Genomic DNA, 23,006 nt, shown 5'->3' on the forward strand with positions numbered 1-23,006 from the left:
GATGGTAAAGAGGCTTGGTGATCCATGCACTCACCAGTACCTCTCAGCATAAAAATTAAATTAAATTAATGGAGCTATCCTACCTCCTAGAACTGGAAGGGACCTTGAAAGGTCATTGAGTCCAGCCCCCTGCCTTTACTAGCAGGACAAAGTACAGATTGTGCCCCAGATCCCTAAGTGACCCTCTCAACAATTGAACTCACAACCCTGGGTTTAAGCAGGCCAATGCTCAAACCACTGAGCTATCTCTCCCCCCAAGTGCCTTCACAACTTGGGTGCTGAATGTATTAATAAAATGTTACAGAGAAGAAATCCAATTACAGCTCTGAAAAATATTTCTGTTTAATGGACAATTGTATTTTTCTGTACATCGTAAAAAGCTACAAACTGCAGATTGTGGTTTTGTATCTGTTTCTGGTTTGGCGTTTGATTTAATTTGTTCTCATACAGCTCCTATTATGCATGAGCCTTTTGGGGAAATGTTCATCTTTTGCTTCTTTTTAGCTAGCACTGGCAGACTCCCTTTTTGGTGAAGTCTATCTCCTCCTTTTTTGCTTTGAACCTTTTGCTGAGATTCATATCTGGGAATGGTACAAAATGTAAGATATGCAAAAAAGAACTTCCAAGACAGCACGACTTCAGTGAGTTTGGTCATGAAGATCCTTGTTCTAGGTTTGGCTGTAGTAGCCTACAGAATGCAAATAGCTTGAGTCCAACCACAGGATGAAGAACTCTACTGCTTGGTTACGTCTGCTCTAGCATCTGGCTAACACAACTTAATGGACAAATAAGGAGCAATGGGAAAAAATAATGAGAAACAGATTTTACATGTTTTGTGTTTCATCCTTATGTGAAAATGCAAAATATTTAAAGGTTTTGGAAGTAAAAAAAAATACTTCTGATTCTGCCTTGGGTGGTTATCAGGAAAGCCAGAAGCTGAATATTCATTGTTTAGCTGGCAAACATATGGATGCTATGGGAATGATCATGTGATCATCCAGTATATGAACTTGGCACTGCAGTGGAAAGGCTGTATCATCAGGAACCCCAAACTGAGAAAGTAAGAGCCAGTCAGCCATCAGTAAAGGCTGAGGGAAAAGAGACAGCAGATAGAGATGAAACTGCCAGGTATCAGGGTGCAGACCTATGACTTACCTGCATAACTCAGACAATGATAAATAGTGTGTATTCAGTCATTCTGATTGGTTTTATTACTTATGGATTTGGATGTATTATTAAAGGGCCACTGTTTAGTAACTGTGTTTAAAACAAAACTAATTTCACCACACAATTACATTTATTTTTAATTGTTTGTGCTGTTTGTTTACTCCTCCCTCCCCCCATCCAAGCTGGAACGGAGATAACATTATAGTGTAATGTTTGGGTTGCAAACTACACATTCAATTATAAAAATTCATCTTTAATTTGATAATATTTTTAATTTTAGTTTTACTTTTAAGAAAACCTAAATTGGATGCCTAAAAATATTCAGATCCACAGGCAATTAGCTGCCAAGCTAATTACTAATATTTGGCAACTGTTTACTTACCTTATGTAAAGTAGGTTAACAATTTTGGCCTGTATATTGCCATTGTTCTGTATCTGAGCTCACATTTAAGTCAATAGCAGCAAAAGCTCTTAAAAATCATGATTGTCTTGTATTTTGTTGACTTGTTGGGAAAAGCCCAGATTAAGACACATGATGCACATAGCAGCCAGCATTAGTACCATGACCAAATTATGTTCTCATTAAACTTAATGGGTTTGCATGGGAGTATCTGGGCATAAAACATGGTTCTAGAAGGTTTTGTGAATATTAAAATAAAGGGTTGAGATTTCAGGACCTGATCTTTGCCTGATCCAGACAAAACATCCGATTGACATCAATGGAGAACTTTGATCATCATGCTCTGGTGGTGGAGTTAGAAAAGGAAAAAAATCCTGTATTTTTAAAATCATATGGAGCAGCTTGCAAAGGGCACCGTAGATTAACTTCCCCACATTTCATTCTGTACTTGCTCATTTAAGTTTTTATTTGACATTTTAAAGACACTGTTAAATCATCATCTCTTGCAGTATTTCTACCCTGCATCCTTTCTGGAATCAACAACTTTCTATTCTAATAGAAAGTACATTTTTCCGCAAAAGCTCTTGCTGTTGTGATACTCTTTTCATAGCAGTTCCAGAGAGCACCTCTACAAATCTCTTTCTGCTTTTCTACTGGAGACAGATCCTGTTTTATAAGCTAAAATCCCTGGTGGGTTTGTTGCGTGAGAAATGGTGCAGCTTGTCTCTTCTGTATTCTGCGCTGAAAGCACTCTATTAACATTCAAAAAGGTCACTGAAGGTAAATTCAAAGATGAGACAGATTTTTGAGAGGGTTGCTCTCATGAATGAGGTTGACCCAAAGGGACAAAATACTTCAACTTGTTGCCACCATCTTTTCTTCATCCTTCAAGATGTTCACAATTTTGCTTTTTTTTTTTTTTAAGAGAGAGAGAGAGATTCCCAACACAAACTCTTGGGTTGATTCCCAGTTCGATTAGGTTACCGGTTACGATGGAGTCACATAACGTGAACACAACTTGACAGAGTACTTAATTACAAATGTTTCTGTCTTCTACAGGTGATTGATTATGCTTTTGTAATCTAACATGACAGTTTTGCCCTTTATATATGCAAGTCCTGTTTGTGTCCTGTCACTGTGTATCTATATCATGGTGTGTCTGCAATGACTATTGTTTATCTTGTTAATTTGAAGCTGTCTGTTAAGGGATGATACATTGTCATAGCCTTCTCTTTCTAACAGAAACTGTCAAAGTATTTTTCCTTAATCAAATAAATATTCTCCCTTTACTCTTATCTACACTGAGTAGACTCATTGAAATCAATTGGATTATTTGAGAAGTTAAGGTATGACTCTGCCTAAGTAAGTGTATCATGTTCTAGCCCTTGGAAGCTTGCATTTGAATTTGGTTTCTTTATAAATATTTTTTTCTCCATTGCATGTAAACTGTACACAGTGTTGTGTTATTACATGAGTCCATTATGTGAGCAAGGCTACTAGAATCTTTAAAAAATATAAAGGTAAAAAACGAAACTTTGTCATGAAGCCCCTTCTTCCAACAGCATTGCCAAAAAAACACAACAGCAACAAAAAAACACAAAAAGCCTGAAATTGCAATTATCAACTTTGCCAGTTGCCTCCATATCATTAAAAATTACAACCAATTTATATCACATCAGATCTGCAACAGCATTTTGTTTCAGCATTAGCCCTCTTCAGACGAAATTACAAATGCAATCTCATTCCTTATGTATAATGGTTTTATGATGCGGACAAACATCCATTACGGAATAGATTGAAACCAATTTTATACTGCAGTTCTACTCTGACCTGTTCAGCAGAGGATCATGAGGTTTAAAGGCTATTGAAAATTTTTGCACTGGAGAAGTTCTCCATTGGAAAATGCTGATTTGATGGAATCAAAATGTTCATTCTGTCAATTCTGTCAATTTTTGACAAAACCAGGCCAGTTTCCAGAGAGCCCGCCTGTCTCTCCATTTGGTCCTGGATCCTCTACTCCCCAGCAGGTTGGCTGGCAAGCTCCCTAGCCCCCTAACTTTCAAGCTGCCTGCTGGCCTTGCCAGCCCCCTGCATTTTTCAAAAATAGTCCATTTTGATTGTTCTGAAACAGGAGAGTTTTTTTAGAATTCCTTTTGGTGGAAACATTGTTTTGAATTCAAATGAAAACCAAAATTTCCACATCTAGTGAAAAGAAATTCCCATTTTCCAACCAGCTCTAGCTATTGAGTTTCACTGATTCATTATCAGATTTGATCCCCTTAGATCTTAAGTGCCAGTCAAGCTAGATTCCTGAGTGCTTGTGCACCATCTCAAGATAAGGCCCGACTGAACCAGCATTGCCAACTCTCTTGATTTAATTACGAATCTGATGATATTTGGTGTTTTTCCTAAAGCTCCTGGAGTCACAAAACCTGAAATTTCTCAGTCACATTTTAAAAAAAAAAGTTTCTAGCCCTCATGGTTGTGGATAAAAAAAGCTCGAAAACATGAACCAGAAGGCAAATAAAAAGAAGCCAACATTTATTTATATATTCACTAGGATTGCAAGATCAAGGCCTTATAAAGGTATCACTCCATAGAATCCCATCTAAGTTAAAATTACTGGCAACCATTAACTGAAATTCTGCTTTAGAAAACATTTACTTCATGTATGCTGTAAAAAAAGAACAGAGAGGCTGCAGTGTTTTCAGTATCCTTACAGTGACAAATTTGTTACATTGTATTTATTATTTCATATCTTTTTGGTATTGTTCCTAGAGCTAATATAACTGGTTATTTATACACAAAGAAAATCAATAAGTAAAAAGTTGTCATTTAAGAGAGTTCCATGTTAGTCTAATTCAATGGTTAATTTGAGATAAATTAATAATTTAAAATTAGAAAGTGACTCTGGGCAAATAAAACATGGTTTAACACAATTTATAAAGATGTTACAACAAGATGCATGCAATATACTGTACTGCATACTGAAATGGATACTGCTCATTTAGCAAAAATGCTGAAAACCTTTATCTCTTTTGAGTTTGCTGATGAATCAGTTTCCGGCAAGAGTGTACAGGCAAACAATAAAAGGCATCTGCAAATTAGAACAAATATTTTAACTACACATATAAAATGACCATGAAATTGCATCAAACTGTCATACAGCCGTGTAGAAGTGCAACAATATCAAATGTCATTCCATTTTACAACAGCAAATCTCAAATTCTGAGAAACCGAATAAAAAAGCCCTCATGGAAAAAAAAAATCCTGTCTTCAGGTACCGATAACATTGACAAACCTTTGAATAACAACAGCAGGGAGAAGTGCCGTAGTTAGTGAAGAATGAACTTTTATAACTGTCCATTTCATTTAAGTTTAGCAGCACTGTATAGTATAGGAACATGTTTTAGATGGAGATATTTGATACTAATGACAAAAACATGAGGCAGCCAACATCTTACTAGAATCTTGACACACACACCCATACCCACGCACCACCCCTCCTTTCTTTTTCAAATATTGTAGTAGAGTTTTAATTGTAAACACTAGGCCCCATGCTACAGTGTATCTAATGATGGAAGAAAATACATATTAAACTCTACAATTTCAAAAATAGTGCATGCAAAAATCCTGGTTACTAACAGCAGAACTTGAATATAAACCTTTGAACAGCAATCTGTAAGGAAAATAACTTTGAAAACCAGTTAGCTTGTTTTCTTTCTCATCTGTTAAATGGTGCATTTGCCCTACAATAAGGGGGCTGCCTTGAATATTTTAGAAAAGTAGTCCTGGAAAGTAACAAATAAGAACTAAGTAATCAAAATATAACATCACCAACAAAATTGCCAGAAACAAGTACATTTTAGTGCAAAGGCACTTTGCAATACCGTTGAATGAGACTCACATTTGAAAGATGTGAGTTAGGAAAATACTGACTATAAATTGTGAAATTTAGGCCCACTTCATGGAAGATAAAAGGGAGGAGCAGAGCTTATTTTGTGGAGTTTGTTTTCCTTATGTAAATTGTTTTGTAAATTCAAAGAAAAATATTCAATTTCTGCTCTCATTTGGGGGGATTTAAATTTTTATAGATTTCGAGAGACAACAACCTGATCTTCCTATACAAGAAATGTTCAAAAGAGACAGGTGGGATTCACACTAATAAAACCGAAATGGCTGTTCAGGTTGTATTTTCACAAGAGGAGGAAAATATAGAAAATATGACCAACAAAAAATTTATCATGGTTTTGAAGCACCTAAAAACAAGCTTCAGGTGCCACTTGTGTTCCCCAGTTGTCATCAAAATGAAATTCCCGAAGGAAGAAAAGTTTGTTGCATTAGATTGGCTGGAATAAAGGTGTGTATGTACTTTATCAGTACTTGTTTATTTAAATAAAGCAAATTCCATTTACTGCGAGGCTCCACTGTAACCTCTGGTGATGCAAACCACTGATGGAGATCTTGGACTCTCATTTTCCCACTAAGTGTTTTGAAACAATGATCACTGCCAGTTAAAAATATATGTAGTTCCCAAAACAGAGCCTCCAGAAAGCAGTATTTCCAGTATGATGCCCAGCTTAAGGCAATTAGTTTTGAGAGAGAGAGAGAGAGAGAGTGAGTGTGCGTATGTGTGTGTGTGTGTGTGTGTGTGTGAGTGTGCGTGCTAAGGAGGATACTCCTTCTCAAAGTAACAGAAAACAAGATGCCATCACCCATGTTCAAAGACAGGTGAAATATTTTGGTACCAGACAAAACTGGTGGCTTCCAAGTCCTGCTGTGCTTGGAGAAACCTGCATTTTTTTGTTTTGTTTTAACTCGATTTATGTCTAGTTTATTGACTGAAAGTCACTTCTGATGTGCATTCCTTGGCAATTTAACTAAGAGGTATCCGTGAAATCAAGGAGATTGCAAAACTTTCCTTTGCATTCAGTACTTTTTCTTCTTTAAAGACTACATCCATAAGGAAATCAGGTGGACATGTGAAGATAAAGCTAGTCCAAAAAGTTTGAATGTAGCAGCTTTCTAATGAAAAAAGGGAGAGAATTTTCTCCATTTTTTATGAAAATATTTTCCAGTTTTCAACCAGCTCTAATAAAGACTCAGTCAATAAATGAATATGGAAGGCCAACGGACCCCAGAAAGATCTGGACCACTTGGCATTTTCTTATCATGCCTAGCCTTACATCCACCCCTAAAGCACATGTCTTCCTTTCACCCAAATCACAAAGCGTTTGTTTGAGAACAGGGTATTAACATTTCTACAGAATTAAAAATACAGAAAATCAGTAAATGCAAGATTTTTTTAGGAATTAAATTGTCAAACATTTCTGTTCAGTGTGGTATATTTGTTAAACTAATCCAAACAAATTCTTGACCATCACTGCCACATGGACTGTGAACCATTTTAGCACTCAGTTTCCGTGGAAGTGTTTTCTTGCTTAGCTTTTTTTTCTTCTGTTGCACTGCCACAGGCCACCACTAGATTAGTTACACTGCTGGCGTGTCCTGGTCTATTTAATTTGTCCTTAATGGACTTGGCTTTCCGAGAATGGCTGTGTAAACTCTTTGATCGTACAGATGGGAATCTATCAGTCCTGTCTGGCTTCACTGACAGTAAGTTTTCTGTCTCAGTCCTGTCGGTGACAGGTGTAGAAGTATGAGAGGCACTGACACCTGCTTCGCCAACATCACTGTCATCTTCTGTATCTGTCAGTAACTGTTTCTGCTCTGCTTGCCTTTCTGCTTCAGACTCACCAGGATATTCTGGACTAGGTTCATTAGAAAGTTTCTGTTCAACCTGGTATTTCCACTCACTAGTCCACTGTTCAACTGTGGAAGGGCACACTCGATCCATTATGGTGTTATAGTCTGTGGTCCAGTTGTTGACCCCCCCAACCAGCTTCCCTCCATGTGCAAATATAAAGCTCCTTGACTTTAGCATGGTTGTTTGACAAGCATTGAAAGCTTCAGCAGGGTAATAGCGCATTGCCTTAGACTTGTCCAAGGGATAAGAGATAGTAGCTTCTAACTTGGTCCTTTCTACTGTTAAATGAGTGTTCTGAAAATCTGGTCTTGTGATTGACTGTCCATTCATAACAATATCTGTTTGCTTTATGCTTTGGGGAATTGTTTCATCACTCTTGGAAATCCCTTGCTTGTCATCAGATGAAACTGAAACGTCTGAATGTCTAGTGACATTCTGTGCAATTTCTAATGTAGATTTATTGTAATCTGTAGTGGCAACTGTATTAGCACTGGAGATATAGCGAAGACTACCCTGACGTTCTGGAAGCAGCTGCATCTTTGAGTCTGCACCATCTTTCTCTTCTTTCGTACCAAAATAATAGGCTTTTTTGCGCAATCCCATGGCTGGTGACATCGCGGTGGTGCTATCATCAAATGTTAACTCATCACCACTGACATGATATCTGTACATGCTGTAGCCATCAGAGCTGTTGACACTGCTTTGCCTCAGGAGGTAAGCGGCATCACATTCCGAAGAAGCTCGTGAGTGTGTATGCGTCAGCTCGGATTTGTCAATACCCACCAGCTTTTCGAGGGCATTCACCATCCGACCAGATAGCTCCTCCAGCTGAGAAAGTCGAAGGTCAACTGTCTGAAGAGAAGCTTTCATAAAATGTTCTCTTTCATTCACTTCTTCTAACCTCATAGACATGTTTTCCACTCTGTGGAGTACAAGAATAAGATTAATTAAATATACCATAGAATGTTTTCAAGTAACACACTAATTTCTGCTGAGTAATGTTAGAGTTGAATTTTGTACCATACATGTTCCTTACTAATAACAATGTCAAAGGTCAGAAGTGCTGAATGTGCAATTTTCACATACAGGGTGAAATTTGCTCCTGAGCAGAAAGCCAAAACAAGATTTCTGCAGCCCCTGAGTCCCACTTAAGCTTTCAAATCAGAACTTAAGTCATGCATAAGTCTTGTGCTGGCCCTCTGAATAGCAGAGAATTTTACAATATATGCACTATCTATTTATTTTAAGGAATAGTTCACTCTTCTAACGCACAAACTTCTCCCCATTTTGTACAAAAGTTTGTGTAATACACTCTACTATATTGTGATTTTCTAACAGTGGAAGTATTGAATATATATGTAAACTGTTGAAAACCTCGCTTATAGCTACAGTACAGTGTCACAATATTTGGTATCTTACTGTCTAGTCACTTCTGTTTTCTACCCCTGTATCCCTTTTTGTTTAAGAAAATATATGCCATATTTGATTTTTAGTATGAATCATTATCTTGTTAAACCTATTCTGCCATTTAATTATTGTGGAAAGACTTTCAGAACTTCTTGAGGAGAAAGCTGAAAACTTCTCAGTTTACAGCTGGAGGTTGATACCTTTTATTTAAAAAAGAGAAATTATATGAAATTACACAGCACTTAATATTGCAAGTGTGGAACATTAGCACCTTTCTTTTAAAATTACATTGTACCAAATTATTTGTTCCCCAAAACTTGAAAAAAAAAAAATCAACGATGCAAGATGCTGAAGCTCTTGATAAAACTAATCAATCATTTACTTTTTGACATCTTAATTTGCACCAAAGCCAGTAGGGTTTTCTGGGGTGTAAAGAATGCAGAATCCTGCCATAAATGAATGCCACAATCTCAAAGAGAGTTGTGGATAGTCTCTTACTTTGAGCAAGGAGTTTTAACATCAGATTCCCTTGCTGTGAACCCCTGTTTCATTTCTCATTGCCTTACCTCAGATCCATCCCACTCCAATAATTTACTGTTCATGAGTATTTGGATGGCCACTGGATATTCATGAAAATATCTGAGAACCCTAGAAGCTTCACAAATTCTAACACCAATTGTTATTCGTCCAAAAATTCATAATGGAAACATATTATATACTATTGCCATTCTTTAGTCTTCTGTTTAAAAACTCTCAGACATCCAGTCATGAAGCAGAAACAGTACCCACTGTGACCTAGTTGACCAATCACACACCACAATTAACAGTGAAAGTGAATAGTATACAAAACTATCCATAGGTTGAAGAATATTTGCATGTTATTCAGTGAATACTTATGAATAAATTTGCAGAAATCAGATCTAGTTTCCAAAACAATCTGAACAAAGAACTTTCTAAAATAATTTTATCAGCCCCATTTGTACACTAAAGCAGTTCATTAATCTGATTCATGTTATTGAAAGATTTTGCACTTTCTGTTGAGCTATGCTCATTACACTATACAAAATGGAAATTTAAGCTCTTTCCCCCCTTAGTTATTAAGTGTCCAGGCAAGTACAAGTCATGTCAGCCTTGAGGTAGGCATGTTTTTATATTTCTTTCCACACATGCCAACCTCTTCATGTATAATAGTCATTCTTCTCTGTAAGGAACTCTATTAACTATATGGGAAGTATTTTCTAATGACAGATTCAAATGTTGACTTGATATAAGATAAAGATAATGGTGAAAAACACATTCGGTTGCTGCATGAAAGAGAATGTACTCTGGAGTTTATGGAATTGTGCACTACTTTAGCCTTTTATTTCTACTTTCCAATTATGTACGAGATTTGCGAACAGTAGAATCATTTAAAAAATCTTGTATCATTTTCTTGTATCATTTATAGCATAATGGAAGTAACAGTGGAGGAAGACTGGATATAAAAACTACACACTGGGATGTGATTAGAGATCACATACTAGCAAATCAACCATGGAAGTAAATTAACATTCTTTTGCTCCCACATACAAAAGCTGGTGGAGCATCTGGAGCAAGAAGCCATGAGAAATATGCAGATCTACTTTGTGACCATGTACCATAATGACTCAGAGAAGCATGTTGGTTCTACTCTATTTGCTGTCACAATAGCCCTGATTTTGACAAATTGCCATGGCATAAACAATGCTGTAGAAATTACACACACATGCACATTTCATTTACTCTCTGACTCCCAGACTGCACATAGACACTACTTGATGTTCAGGACACCTCCCAGTCAGAAAGATGTTAAAGAATTCAGAGAAAGACATTTAAGTGGTAGTGAAGAGGGTGTTTGGATAGCCAACCTTGGTTTTGAGTGCCCCTGACATAGAAGTTTTACTGTTGTTATGACTAGAAATGCTTTGCTGAGAAGGGATAATGAGCAATTTGCTGAAACTAGGAGAATTGGAGACCCACTAGGAGTCACTAAGAGTTATGTGCTTTATTTAAGTTAGCTATAAAAGATTAAGTAAAAGAATACACTTTGGAGCAGTTCAAGGAGCTTTTCTTCGAGCAAAGACTAACATCTTTTCCTCAGCAGCTGGACGGAAGAAGGACCCCCGGAAGCCTGGCTGTTGATCACTTGAAACCATCTCAGACTTTGGGTAACTATGTTTGGGGTGCTCTAAAACTATTGCCATGGCATGTACTTGAGACTCAATAAAGAAGGACCTTTGGGTGAAAGCATCTTGTTTGTACTAATCATTCATCAGACAGAGGAGCTGTGTCCCCACTGATTTATTCCTGACACCACCTGCAGAAAATGGGTTAAGTTATCACCATTTTGGGTTCTGAAAGCCCCAGATAACAGTGGCACTGATTTGTGAGGATTTCTTAAAAGAAACATATGGATAGAGTGGTCACTATTAAAGTGTTGACATCTACTGTTCTGAGTTAATTAGCATTACTGTGGCATTGCAGGTATTCCCTTTGCTATCACACTGACTATTTGCACATGGTAAATGTTATGACTTGGCTAAATGATGACTGAGAGAATTTTTATATTTGGCTATTATTATTCTAAAGGTGTAAAAAACGGCAGGAATAGAATCATTTAGGATGGTCCTTAGGGTGGGGCTATAACTAGGGATTAGTGAGTATGCAACAGGGTAAAGGAATATATAGACTGAATATCAGATATCATTTTCTTAATAGCGAGATTTCTTATTTTGTGGAATAGTCATCCAAGTGAATAATAGAAGGCCCATCATTTGAGTTATTTTAAAACTGCCACTGGAATAGGTAGAGCATGTGAAAACATTCTGTAGGGAAAAACCCTGCCAGAGCAGGGTTGTTGATTAGACGATCTAGTAATCCGGACATATACTACTACTGGTTAGGTCTTCATATTTACAAATATAACCTAAGCCTCACAACACCTCAGTGAGGTACACATAGGTATGATTGCTATTTACAGATGGGGAAGCTGATAGAGAGGTTAAATGATTTGCCCAAGACCTCAGGGGGAATCTTTACCAGATCTGAGATTAGAATTCAAGAGTTCTGGGTGTCCAGACCCGACATGCAGACCACTAGAACATACTTCTCCCTTTCTATCTCACTGCTCTTGTCATTTGATTCCACTCTAATACAATAAGGCAATCTGTTAGAAATCGAGCAAGTAGTCATTTGTAAAAGTAGGTAGAGAAAACCTCTCTGAACTTCACACAGCTGAGGGGGGGAACAGGAAGTGTAGAAGTAAAATGTGGGCAAGGCTTCTTGCAGTATACCCAGACCACACAGAAGAAACAGTGCTAGAGTTCTCATGAGAAAACCTGCTCTTGTGAGAGATTCAATTTTGGAGACAGATTGTTAGGTATGGTTAAGATAAGCATAGAAACTTTTGGTGCATTTTTTTGAGGCTACAAATATCGCATAGCTTGACCAACACTAGGTGTTAATGAACAGGAAAAAAAGTTTTCTAATCACTAGTAAAGTTTGGGTGGTTTTTGTTTTCACTAGTTACCTTTCAGATGTCACTCTGATACGTTCGTCATTAGATGATTGTTGTTCATCCTCCTTTTCCTGAAAATATTCCTCAACACATTGCTCTTCAAATTCATACAATTTCTTCAGCTCTTCATCATTCAGAAACAATTCTGCATAAAATTGTAAAATGTATTAGTTGAATTGCCCAAGATTCATATAATTTTAAATCCAATATGACAGGTGGGTTTTTCTTTTGTAGGCTTTTTGGATATTGGAGAGGCCGGGGGGATGGGGGGGGCGGGGAAGGAATTGAAGGTTTTGTTTCTGCAATCCTTGCTTGGGCACTTAATAAACAGGCTATTTTGTAAACAGGCAACCACCACTTAGCCAAAGTCCTAGGCACAATGTTATCTTACTCAGTCAATCTGATTGCTTGTTTAGATGAATCTTCTTTTTTACCATCTTTCTAAAAAGGGATGTCATCACATTCAGTAGATTAAATCCAATGGGTCAGTCTGTTCCACTGACAGACTTTGGGTAAGGACTTTTCAAAAAATTGCAATTATTAAAAAAAAAATAAAATAAAAAAAAAAAGGAAAAAAAAAGAGAGAACCCCCCCTTGGGAATGCTTCATATTATTTTCAGGGATGTCATGTATGTAACTCTTTTTTATCAGGGGCATAGGAAACAAAAATAGAATTACCTAAAAAATATGTCTCCCGTGAAAAACAGAAACCAGGATAGGTAAAAATACTACATGAATGCTAACATCTGTTTGATTAAATCCGTTTTTTCTTCTTTGTTATTATTATTATTATTATAATAATGTTAAAAGTAACAATTTCAGGGCACTTCCATGTTCAAAGCATTTTACAGATAATAATTAATCCTCACAGTGCTCCTGTGAGATAGGTAGGTATTATTACATGTGGGGAAACTAAGGCACAATATTGTCATACATGAACTGGTAAAGGCAAGAGAGAAGTCAATGTGACAGATGAGATTAGAAACCATAATCCCTGTATCCCCTCAATTGCTTAGTGAATGACCTCCATTACCTATTCTTTCCCTCCCACTGGGTGGCCTTCATTATAATTTGGTTAATCTGGACTAAACAGATGCCAAGACTATAGGGTCAGCCACTTTAAAAAAAATGCTAAGGAAGATCGGCAGCAGCAGTGCAGCATCATATTCTGTGGGCTCAGGACCCTGGAGACCTCTGTGATTTATTAGTTTGATGCAAGTGTTGTCACATACTGATTTTTACTAATACTGCCAATGGCCAAGGTGAAGAAAACGAATGGCAATTAGCACTGGATAAATGGCTGCTTTGTGTTTGAAATGGTATAAAGAGCTCTATTTAAAACACAGAATCCTTCACATACTCAGTCCCCGGTCACGCTCATCCTGGTCTCCTTCTTGTTTCTTCCTACAGCGACAGCAAAGGCGGATGATGATTATGTAGAGGTGACTGAAGATGATCATAGGTGGAGGTAGGACAGGTCTGTCGTGGAATGTCATGATCAGCTGATATCGCTGGAATTTCCAAACTTGGTTGGATATGGACTTCACTTCAAAGAAGGTATTGCTGCAAGAGAGGTTATTGTTAGGTGTATTGTTTTCCATTAGGTTCTGATGATCCTTTGCCATAAATAAGCATACAATTAAAAATACAAAGGATATTAAATAGCAGTCTGAGTTCAGATACAATAATTTGACATAAATTGCTGAGTTGTGTAGCCAATCATTTCAGCAATTATAAAGCCTGGAGGCTCTAGTTGGAAGAGACTGTTAAGTCTGCTGATTAAGTTGAACTGATAATTTAGCTATCCTTTTGACTGTGGTAGAACAGCAGCACACTCCTCCCCAGAAGGCTATCCTTTTAGAACAGTGGTTCTCAAAAACGTATTTGATTGGCCCCCCCTTCTTTGTGTCTGTAGTCATTTATGTGTCCCCCTCCCCCCGCACAAATACATATTCCACCACTCAGCTCTGAAGGCAGAGCAGAAAGCAGCAGCTGCTGGATGGACGCTCAGCTCTGAATGCAGTGCCATGCCAGCAGCAGCTCAGAAGTAAGGGTGGCAATGTGAAAGTTGATATTCATCAATATCACTTTTTACAGCAGACTTAGTGCCCCATTGCCACTCTTACTTTCTGTTCTGTACTTCTGTGCTGCAGCTGACGGTTGGAGACCCACCACCTCCTGGGGCAGGGAGGAAGGGAAGGAGAGCCTGAGCCTGGGCTGCCTGGAGGGATGGGGGAGCGGGACGGGGAGAAGAGCTGTCCCCTTTATCCTGCTCCTATGTGTGCATGGTCCTTCCACGCAAGCCCCAGCTATCTGGGGCTGACAGCCAGAGCTCTTAAAAAAAAAAAAAGACACATTCCTGCACTTCCATTGGGAGGTCCGCCATTTTAGAATATTTGCCCCAGTATATAAAACCTATCAGCAGTCATGGAGAAAAATAAGCTCTGCAAAAATATATACATCACAGAACTCCTATTTTGGAGCATGGTTATAAACAAAGTGTTGCTAATAACACATCCCAGTGTTCGATGTTACACAGAGTATTAAATGCATGAAAGGTATTTTTTATAAAACTCAGACGCTTCACATGGCATATCCTGATCAGCTTGACCTAAATAGCAGACTTTTTTCTAAAGCAATCACAAAATGTCCTCAGTTCAAACTTCAATTCATACAAACTTCTCCACTTCAGAACACAACACAGATACTTGCAAAGAGCTGTTCTTAGAAGCCAAAGATTTTCATTTTTGCCATCAAAGTCAAGTGTGTTGTTAAAAGAATTTATTTAGGAGTTCAGTGGATTTGGAGGGGTAGAAAAGGGACAGTGCTAGACCCAGAGACTAACAATAGACTCTCTTATATCAACTGAAAGCAAGTCATGCAGTTCTGAATTTGATGTGAAACTTTTCAAGCTATTTTAGTGTCCCCAAATACTCCATTTTTCCTAAACCATCAAAGGTTATATAAGCACTTCCTTTAAAAAAAAAATTCTAACCATTTCTTTGCTGTGTTTTAAAATTCTTACATACTATTTTGTGAAAGTAATTAAAACATGACTACAATAAAACATGAATGTCGTAGTTTCTTATGGCTAGGAATAGATGCATTTATATTACCATTGATACTGGCAAATTTGGCTTTATTTTACTGTCTTCTCCATTGCAAGAGTTCTCTGGCTGAATATTATCATCTGCCATTATGCTGCTGACAGGCATTAATAGCATGACCTACTTCCTAAACTGCTGATTCTCTGGTCTTTTCAGTCAATAGTAACTGACATTGTATGTAAGGGTTTTTCTTCCAGCTATGTGACTGGCATTTTAGTTCTTTAAAATTCATGACTTTTTAAGCTACCAAACCTCCTAACTACATACACTTTGTGAAGTATACATTCCTGGGCATGACATGTAAACTAGGTATCATGCCCAGCAAAATGCTATCTACTGATGCCTGCACCCACTGCAAAGCTGTATATACCTGGGGAACACCACTTCATTTGTATCTCCATTAGGTGGTGCTTTTGAGTGTGACTTAGCAGTAGGAGTCATTTCTAGTATTCCCTCCCATCCCACTCCCATGTGCCCCCTGCCCATGGCCTAGAGTCACACTACAAGCAGCCTGCCTCAGTTTCCCTTCTTGGACTGTGCAATAAACTAATAAAACACTTTTGCCCATTCTCATCCCTTCTTAGGTTGTGTTCTATTAAATTAACAAATATTCAAAATAAAAGTTTTCAAGTCCATCCAGTCTACACAAAACAAAGGCTTCTCCGTCTCCTCCCTGCTTTGGCAGCCCACTCCCAGACGCTACCTGTCTGGAGTCTCAGTCCTTACTCCCAGGGCTCACTGCTAGAGCCTGCTCCCTCCCAGCAGCCTCTAATCCCCAGGCATTCCCCTCCTTCCTTACAGCCTCTTTGCTGCTGATCTCTCCAGGTGTGGCTGTAATCAAGGTTGACTACCTCCACCTTTCACGGGTGAACCACTCTGTTACAGTACCCAACGTAAAGAGGAAGTGGTAGAAGTGGATAAAAATTCCTTGGTTTTGCTTTGTGACTATCAATGACAGGAATATAAATGATCAGTTTGATCATTATGATTATCGGTTTTGCACTCTGGACACCTCTCAGCAGGGCCATCCCTAGCTATTTGGGGGCCATACGCAGCCCCCCCATGGGATGTGTGTGGGGCCCCAGGCCTCCGTGGGGGGCTGGGAGGGGAGCTTGCCCCAGGCCTTCCCGGGGGGGGGGGCTGGCTTGGGGGGCAGGGGTAGGGTTACCATATTTAAAAAATAAAAAAGAGGACACTCCACAGGCCCCTGACCCCGCCCCTTTCCCACCCCAGGCCCCGCCCCAACTCCACCCCTTCCACGCCCCAACTCCGCCCATTCCCCACCCCTTCCCCAAAGTCCCCGCCCTAATTCCCCTTCCTCCCTCCCAGCCATGCGAAAAGGGCTGCCCGAGCGCGACCGGCCTCACAGTTGCCGGGCAGCCCCCAGACCCTGTGCCCCCGGCCGGCGCTTCCCCAGCACAGCTGGAGCCCGGGAGGGAAAGCGCCCAGCCGGGGGTGCAGGGTCTGGAGGCTGCCCGGCAAACCGTGAAGCCGGTAGCGCTCGGGCTTCGGGCAGCCCCCATGCCTCTGGACCCTGCGCCCCCGGAGCCTGGGAGGGGAAGTGCCCGGCCAGCGGCTCAGGGTCCGGAGGCATGGGGGCTGCCTGAATCCGGTAGCACTCGGGCAGCTTGGCTTTAAACAGAGCCGAAGAGTCAGGGGAGGAGTACAGCAGCCACGGGAGGGGAAGTGCCCGGCCGGTATTTTTCCCAGACATGTTCGGCTTTTTGGCAATTCCCCCCGGACAGGGGTTTGATTTCCAAAAAGCCAGACATGTCCGGGAAAAAACAGACGTATGGTAACCCTAGGCAGGGGGGAACCATCCCCCAGCACTCACCAGCGGCGTGGCTGGGGCTGGGTCGCTGCACTTCCCGCTGCCAGTGAGTGCAGGCCTGGCCCTGCTGCAGTCCTCAGGGAAGTGGGGGTGGGGCGGGGGCGGAGTAGGGCAGGTGCTTTGGGGAAGGGGTAGAGTGCAGGCGAGGCTGGGGCAGAGCAGGTGCAGGAAGAGGCGGGGCTGGGGTGGAGCAAGGGTGGGGGCTTTGAAGAAGGGGTGAAGTGGGGGCGGAGCAGGGATGGGAAGAGACGGGGCTGGGGCAGCACGCAGCTGCTCAGGGCATCAGGAAATTTGGTGCCTCCCATTTCCTGGTGCCCTACACAGCTGCATACTTTGTGTATGGGTAGGGACGACCCTGCCTCTCAGGCTAGCCATAAAACTACACAAGGCTTAGGCCGTTTGTAAGCATCTTTTATCTGGTTTCAACGGGGGCGGGGGAGAGGGGAAAGAGCCCTTTTCTGGGAGACATTCTACTTATATCAGGTCTCACCTTTGTCTTCTAGTGATCCCTGAATTCCATCCTGCTAGACTACTAGTATATTTTGCAAAGTCAGTATAGCAATTGATGTACCTGGGATGGAGCTGTCTTACATCTGAATAACCTCTGTTTTACATCTGAATGACAATAACCACTGCAACCTCAGTGCAATTCACTTGTTTTAAACATAGTTGGTAGAGGCTGAAATGGCTGCTAGGAACTAGTGTCACTCAGTATTAGGCATCATGGCACTGTGATTCCTAGCAGTCACTTCAGTTGCTTCAAAACACTATTAGCTCACCAGAGAGTGAGGGTCCTTTAGGTCTACGTAGAAGTTAGCAGAGGAGGTGAGACCATAAGTCCCCAAATCCCTAGAGATTTTATTTTCATATTTTGTTCTTTCTCTGTGGCTCAGTTAATGTTCTTCACTCTAGTCTGGTAGATAGAGGAGTAGCTAGACTCAGATTGAACTCTTGGGGCTTCGGCCATCCCAATATTTGGCAGAGGAGGGAGTAGCCAAATGTATTCCAATATTTGGAGCTTCCCACATTTTGGAAATGAGTTCCACCTCTTGCTTTGTATTAAGCTGTATTCATTGTATTGTATGACATGACGTATCCCCCTGGCTTCAGAGAGCCAAAGTCTGGTTCCTGCACAAGCCCAATTAAATGGGTGGTGCACAAGGACATTATGCAGGGTTCTGACCTAAACTCTCCTCCCTAACTCAGAGACAAAGCATGGAGCTACAGAGCCCCAGTGCAGGGGATCAGACCCGTGTATCTGGGAATAGTGGATGTACACCATGCTCCCGACCTTCTGATCCTTGCTCTGCAAGTCTGCTGCAAAGTCCATTGAACCATGTTTTTAATGCCTGGGGGGCCCCAGTGGAACCTCTCCATACTCAGCACCTCTGCACAAAGTGGAACCTCACTGGTTATGCTTTATTCACAGCACTCTTCTGCTATGACGTCGCTGGAGTACTTGGCCCAGAGAACATACACACAGCACAGAGAAACAAAAATTGCTCTCATCAGGAGAGACACTGAAGGATATCACTGCTAATTAAATGCCAATCTGAGCTAGCCAAACTCTCTAATATCCATCTTTGCAAGTCCTGGTGAATTTGTAACAAACCCTCTTCTGCCTTTCCCATTGTATTAATTTAGATGGTGTACAGAGGCCCCAAAAGTTAAACATATTAACAAGACACTGTCACTGTCAGTAAACAGCAAGGCTCAGGGTTTGGTATACAGAGACCTCAGTCAGCTCGGTACCACTGCCATCGCACCATTAAAAATCCTTTAACCTTTTATTAAAAGATACAGAAAAAGGAAAAACAGTTCAAGAATTTGGAATGTAAAGTATTAAATAAGGCTTTCATTTTAATAACATTCCTTGCTCCCTTTCCCTTTGGAGAGAGGTTTTAGAGTGTAATACTCCCTTGTTTGACAATCTTTTAGATGGTATTAATAGCTGTCCTTTTTGAGGAAAGGAGAAGGCGTTAGTTGAGATGGGCTGGAGCTGTTTAAGTTTGATCCAGTTTCTTAAGAAGACAAAACAAGAGAAACACTACAGGGAATAGAAAAGAACAGCAAAGAGAGAAAATGCAGTTTCGGTCTCTGATATTGATGCTCATGTGCAACCCCTCTGCTGGAAAAACACAGACCCAGCACACAATCTATCAGCCACTGGCACACTTGTACCAGCATTGGGCTGTTTAGGCCATTGCTTTTAGCTGCCTCTTTCTGGTCACAGGCTCGCAGCAATGTTGCAAAATATACAGTAGTAGCTCACTAAGCCAGGTTCTTATCAGACAAAAGGAAAAAGGAGAGAGACAGGAAAGAGAAGAAATAAGATAGGGAAGGAAAAGTGATGGTGTGGGGGGTGGAAGGATAGAAAGTCTCTTATCCAGGGTGGTGGCTAAGATTTATCCAGAGCCGGCAGAAGTAGCAATGTCATCTGGGTCTCTGGGGCCCAGTCTGATTAGGACATCTCTCACGATCAGCAAGACAAAGGCGTGGGGTCCCAGAAGATGGTAGGGATGACAGCAATGATGGCGAAGCTCGCTCCAGTAGCCAAATCCCCCCTCCCTCCCCAGCTTCTCTTCCCCCATCTTTTAAAAAAAAATAATAATAATCCAAGCCCCAAAAGGGAGCAAGTGGTGGAATAACCCATTCCCTCATTATTTTGTCCACCAATTAGGACTAACTTCTGGCACACCAATTTTGATTAATTGATTTCCCGTTCTGCACTATTCTTGTTTGCCAGGCACAATCTTAACACAGTCCTTGAGTTATAGCAAGATCTTTTTGTTTGGACTAATTCAGTCTGCCTCTCTTTTTTTTATACCTTTTCCTATTACCATTTGTTTTAGGCTATTGTGACATTTTATGAACTTTCACTCACCTTTTACAGTTGAGCTCACAATTAGGTGAATTTGTAGGCCCAATTATCACAACATTCCTGACGTTAACTGATTTTCAATTAAAATTCAAATATTTGTCAATCCCATTAACATAACAATTGGGCTTTGGGTGTAGTACAAATTCACAAATTGCTATCTATTTGCAAAACCACAGTATAATTTGGTCCTGCTGATAGGCTCTTACAGGCATTTCATCTTAGTATTAAGAAAATAAGAAAGATAAGTTAACAATCATACAGTTAAGCACTTACTTGAAGACAGCAATCAGCAGATTTACCAGTAGAATGTTTGCTACCAGAAGGTAACAAGCCATGATAGCAGGTGTGAGCCAGGCCCCAGGTATGCATGGAGGGAGACGTTTACCATCCTCATCATAAAGATTATCCCCACAAGGAGCTGAAGAGACAATTGAAGGTTTACTTTTCAGTGCTTGTCTGACATTGAAAACACTGATCATATTTATGTAAAGATTAGATCTGCATAAAATTTGCTAGGACAAATATCCATATTAAGAGTTTATTTCTAGTAGAATCAAATGGAGTTTTTGGGCCAAATTCAGCTGCCAGTTACACCATGTAAATGCAAAATAATCTCCCCTCAGAATGAATAGTTATTCCAAATTTGTGGTGATGTAACTGAGATTAGAATTTAGCCCTTAGGACATTTAGATTGTTTTCCCCAATAGCAAAACTGGAACTAGGTAGAGATCTCATAACTCTAAGCACATATAAACCTTTTAATACCAGAATAAAAAAAGAACCACTTAAAAGTGGAGAATGAAGCCCATATGGGGAAATCTGAAGTTGCTGCAGGGCGCGGAAACTAGGGCTATGTACACACTACATACAACCTAAGTCGGTATAAGTTACGTCACTCAGGGGTGTGAATAAATCATCCCCCTGAGCGATGTACGTGACACCGACCTAAGCGCTGGTGCAGACAGTGCTATGTCGGCAGGAGAGCTTCTCCAGCCAACGTAGCTACTGCTGCCGCAGGGGCTGAAGTAATTAAGTCGACAGGGAGAGCTCTCTTCTGTCGGCTTAGAGCATCTGCATTAGCAGCGCTACCGTGGTGCAGCTGTAGTGCTGCAAGATCTATAGTGTAGCCATAGCCTAGATAGTTAAGCTTCCTCCCTCCCCAAACTCACAGTTAGACTGTAAGTTCTTTGTCAATGGCAAAACTCCTATTGCGTTCAATGATGCAGGATCAGAAGTATTCATCAGTGAGATTTAAAACTATACAAGGACCAAAAAGCCTAATATGAGAGGCAAACAAGTGGCAAGACACCTAAAAGGGGCCAGTAGATGGGGACTAAGTTCTGAAAATCAGGGCAGTTTAAGAGGTCTCCAGTCAGGCACCCAAAGTCACTAGTTACTTTTGAAGATATTGGTCTATGAATCACGTTTGAAAAGTAAGGGCTTGTATATATGGTAGGTAATGTGCTATACAGGGGTGTGATTTCTAAAGCACAGTAACATGCTGTGTATTAATTGGTCTGTATAGACCCTGCTAGTGTACATTAAAGATCCCCCCAGTGCACTTTTAAGCGCTCGAAACAGTACTACGTTAAAGTGCACTAGTGCATGCCAGCAGGGTCTACACGAACCCATTAAAGTGCAATAAGTTAGTGTGCTTTAGAAATCACACCCCTGTAGAGTGCATTCCCCCACCATTTAGACAAGCCTTAAGTTTGTTCTTACTTTATATATATATAGTTCCAGTTAATTTGGTTTCAAACCCGGGGCTGGATCCTACAAATACTTACCATTAGGTGGAACACTTTACAGTGGCAAGTACTCTCCCACTTTGAAGTCTTATAAAACACTTTATAAAGGTGGGAGGGATAGCTCAGTGGTTTGAGCATTGGCCTGCCAAACCCAGGGTTGTGAGTTCAATCCTTGAGGGGGCCACTTAGGGATTTGGGGCAAAATCAGTACTTGGTCCTGCTAGTGAAGGCAGGGGGCTAGACTCAATGACCTTTCAAGGTCCCTTCCAGTTCTAGGAGATGGGATATCTTAATTAATTAACACACTGTGCCCAGCAGTAATTTTTTGCAAGATCTGGTTTGCCAGCATAAACTGAACCAATTTATTTTAAAAGTGTTTGCAAAAACTAACATTCTCAACCTCTTTTGAAGATAATTTTGAAATCAGCTTGATCCTGTCTACACTCGCCTGAAAACACATATTTACGTCTGGTTTAGCCAGAACCATATTTAAAGAAAGTTCAAACTTGGTTTCCAAACATGGTACCAAGTTATACACTAATCCTGTATTTCTGGTTATCATGTGGAAACTGGACATGGAAAGTCAAGTACATCTCAAAAACACGATTACCCAACTAGCTTTTTGTTAACATAAAATTTGGATAATCAAAGGAAATTAAATTCTCTGTGTGCAACAACTCACATAATATAATTAAAAAAGGATCATTGTGGTGCTAACTCAATAGAATGTACAAAAATGTTGGCACTTAATTGCAAATCAATAAAGTAGTACCCAATCAGTTCTTTTTATAATTAAAAAAAATTCCCTGCTTCTTTGATACTTGAAATCAATTCAGTAAAAGAACAAAAATCTGACATCTGAATTTTGTCAGAACACTATAATTAAAATACCAATATCCAGGGAAGAAAAAGACTAATGAACGCATTTAACTAAATGAGATAATCAGCTCCCCACATAGACTTACGATTGATTTCCATGGCATAGACTATACAGCAATTTGAAAGCAAAAAAAGGAAAGAAAACAACAGAATAATAGGGGGGGAAAAGAAAACAAATGACTGACAATACAGTAGCTGTTTTGCTGCCAAGAAAAGATAAGCAACTTAAATATCAGAACAGTAGAGACATATGCTTAGAAACAAAGGCTTTGTTAGAGTTACAG

General features: G+C 40.0%; 1 protein-coding gene across 1 annotated transcript in view; it reads right to left on the bottom strand.

Annotated features, from left to right (window-relative positions):
- Window positions 1-4,269: 4,269 nt before the first annotated feature.
- Window positions 4,270-23,006, bottom strand: part of TRPM1 (transient receptor potential cation channel subfamily M member 1) — a 200,764-nt gene continuing 182,027 nt past the window's right edge. The window contains exons 24-27 of the mRNA XM_065558328.1: window positions 20,369-20,513; window positions 13,637-13,839; window positions 12,289-12,421; window positions 4,270-8,256 (exon numbers count right to left, since the gene is read on the bottom strand). Of these exons, the coding sequence (XP_065414400.1) occupies window positions 6,975-8,256; window positions 12,289-12,421; window positions 13,637-13,839; window positions 20,369-20,513 (1,763 nt within the window). The 3' untranslated portion in view covers window positions 4,270-6,974. The remainder of the gene's footprint in view (window positions 8,257-12,288; window positions 12,422-13,636; window positions 13,840-20,368; window positions 20,514-23,006) is intronic.

This window comes from Chrysemys picta, chromosome 10 (genome assembly GCF_011386835.1).
Source record: "Chrysemys picta bellii isolate R12L10 chromosome 10, ASM1138683v2, whole genome shotgun sequence".
Taxonomy (NCBI): Eukaryota; Metazoa; Chordata; order Testudines; family Emydidae; genus Chrysemys; species Chrysemys picta.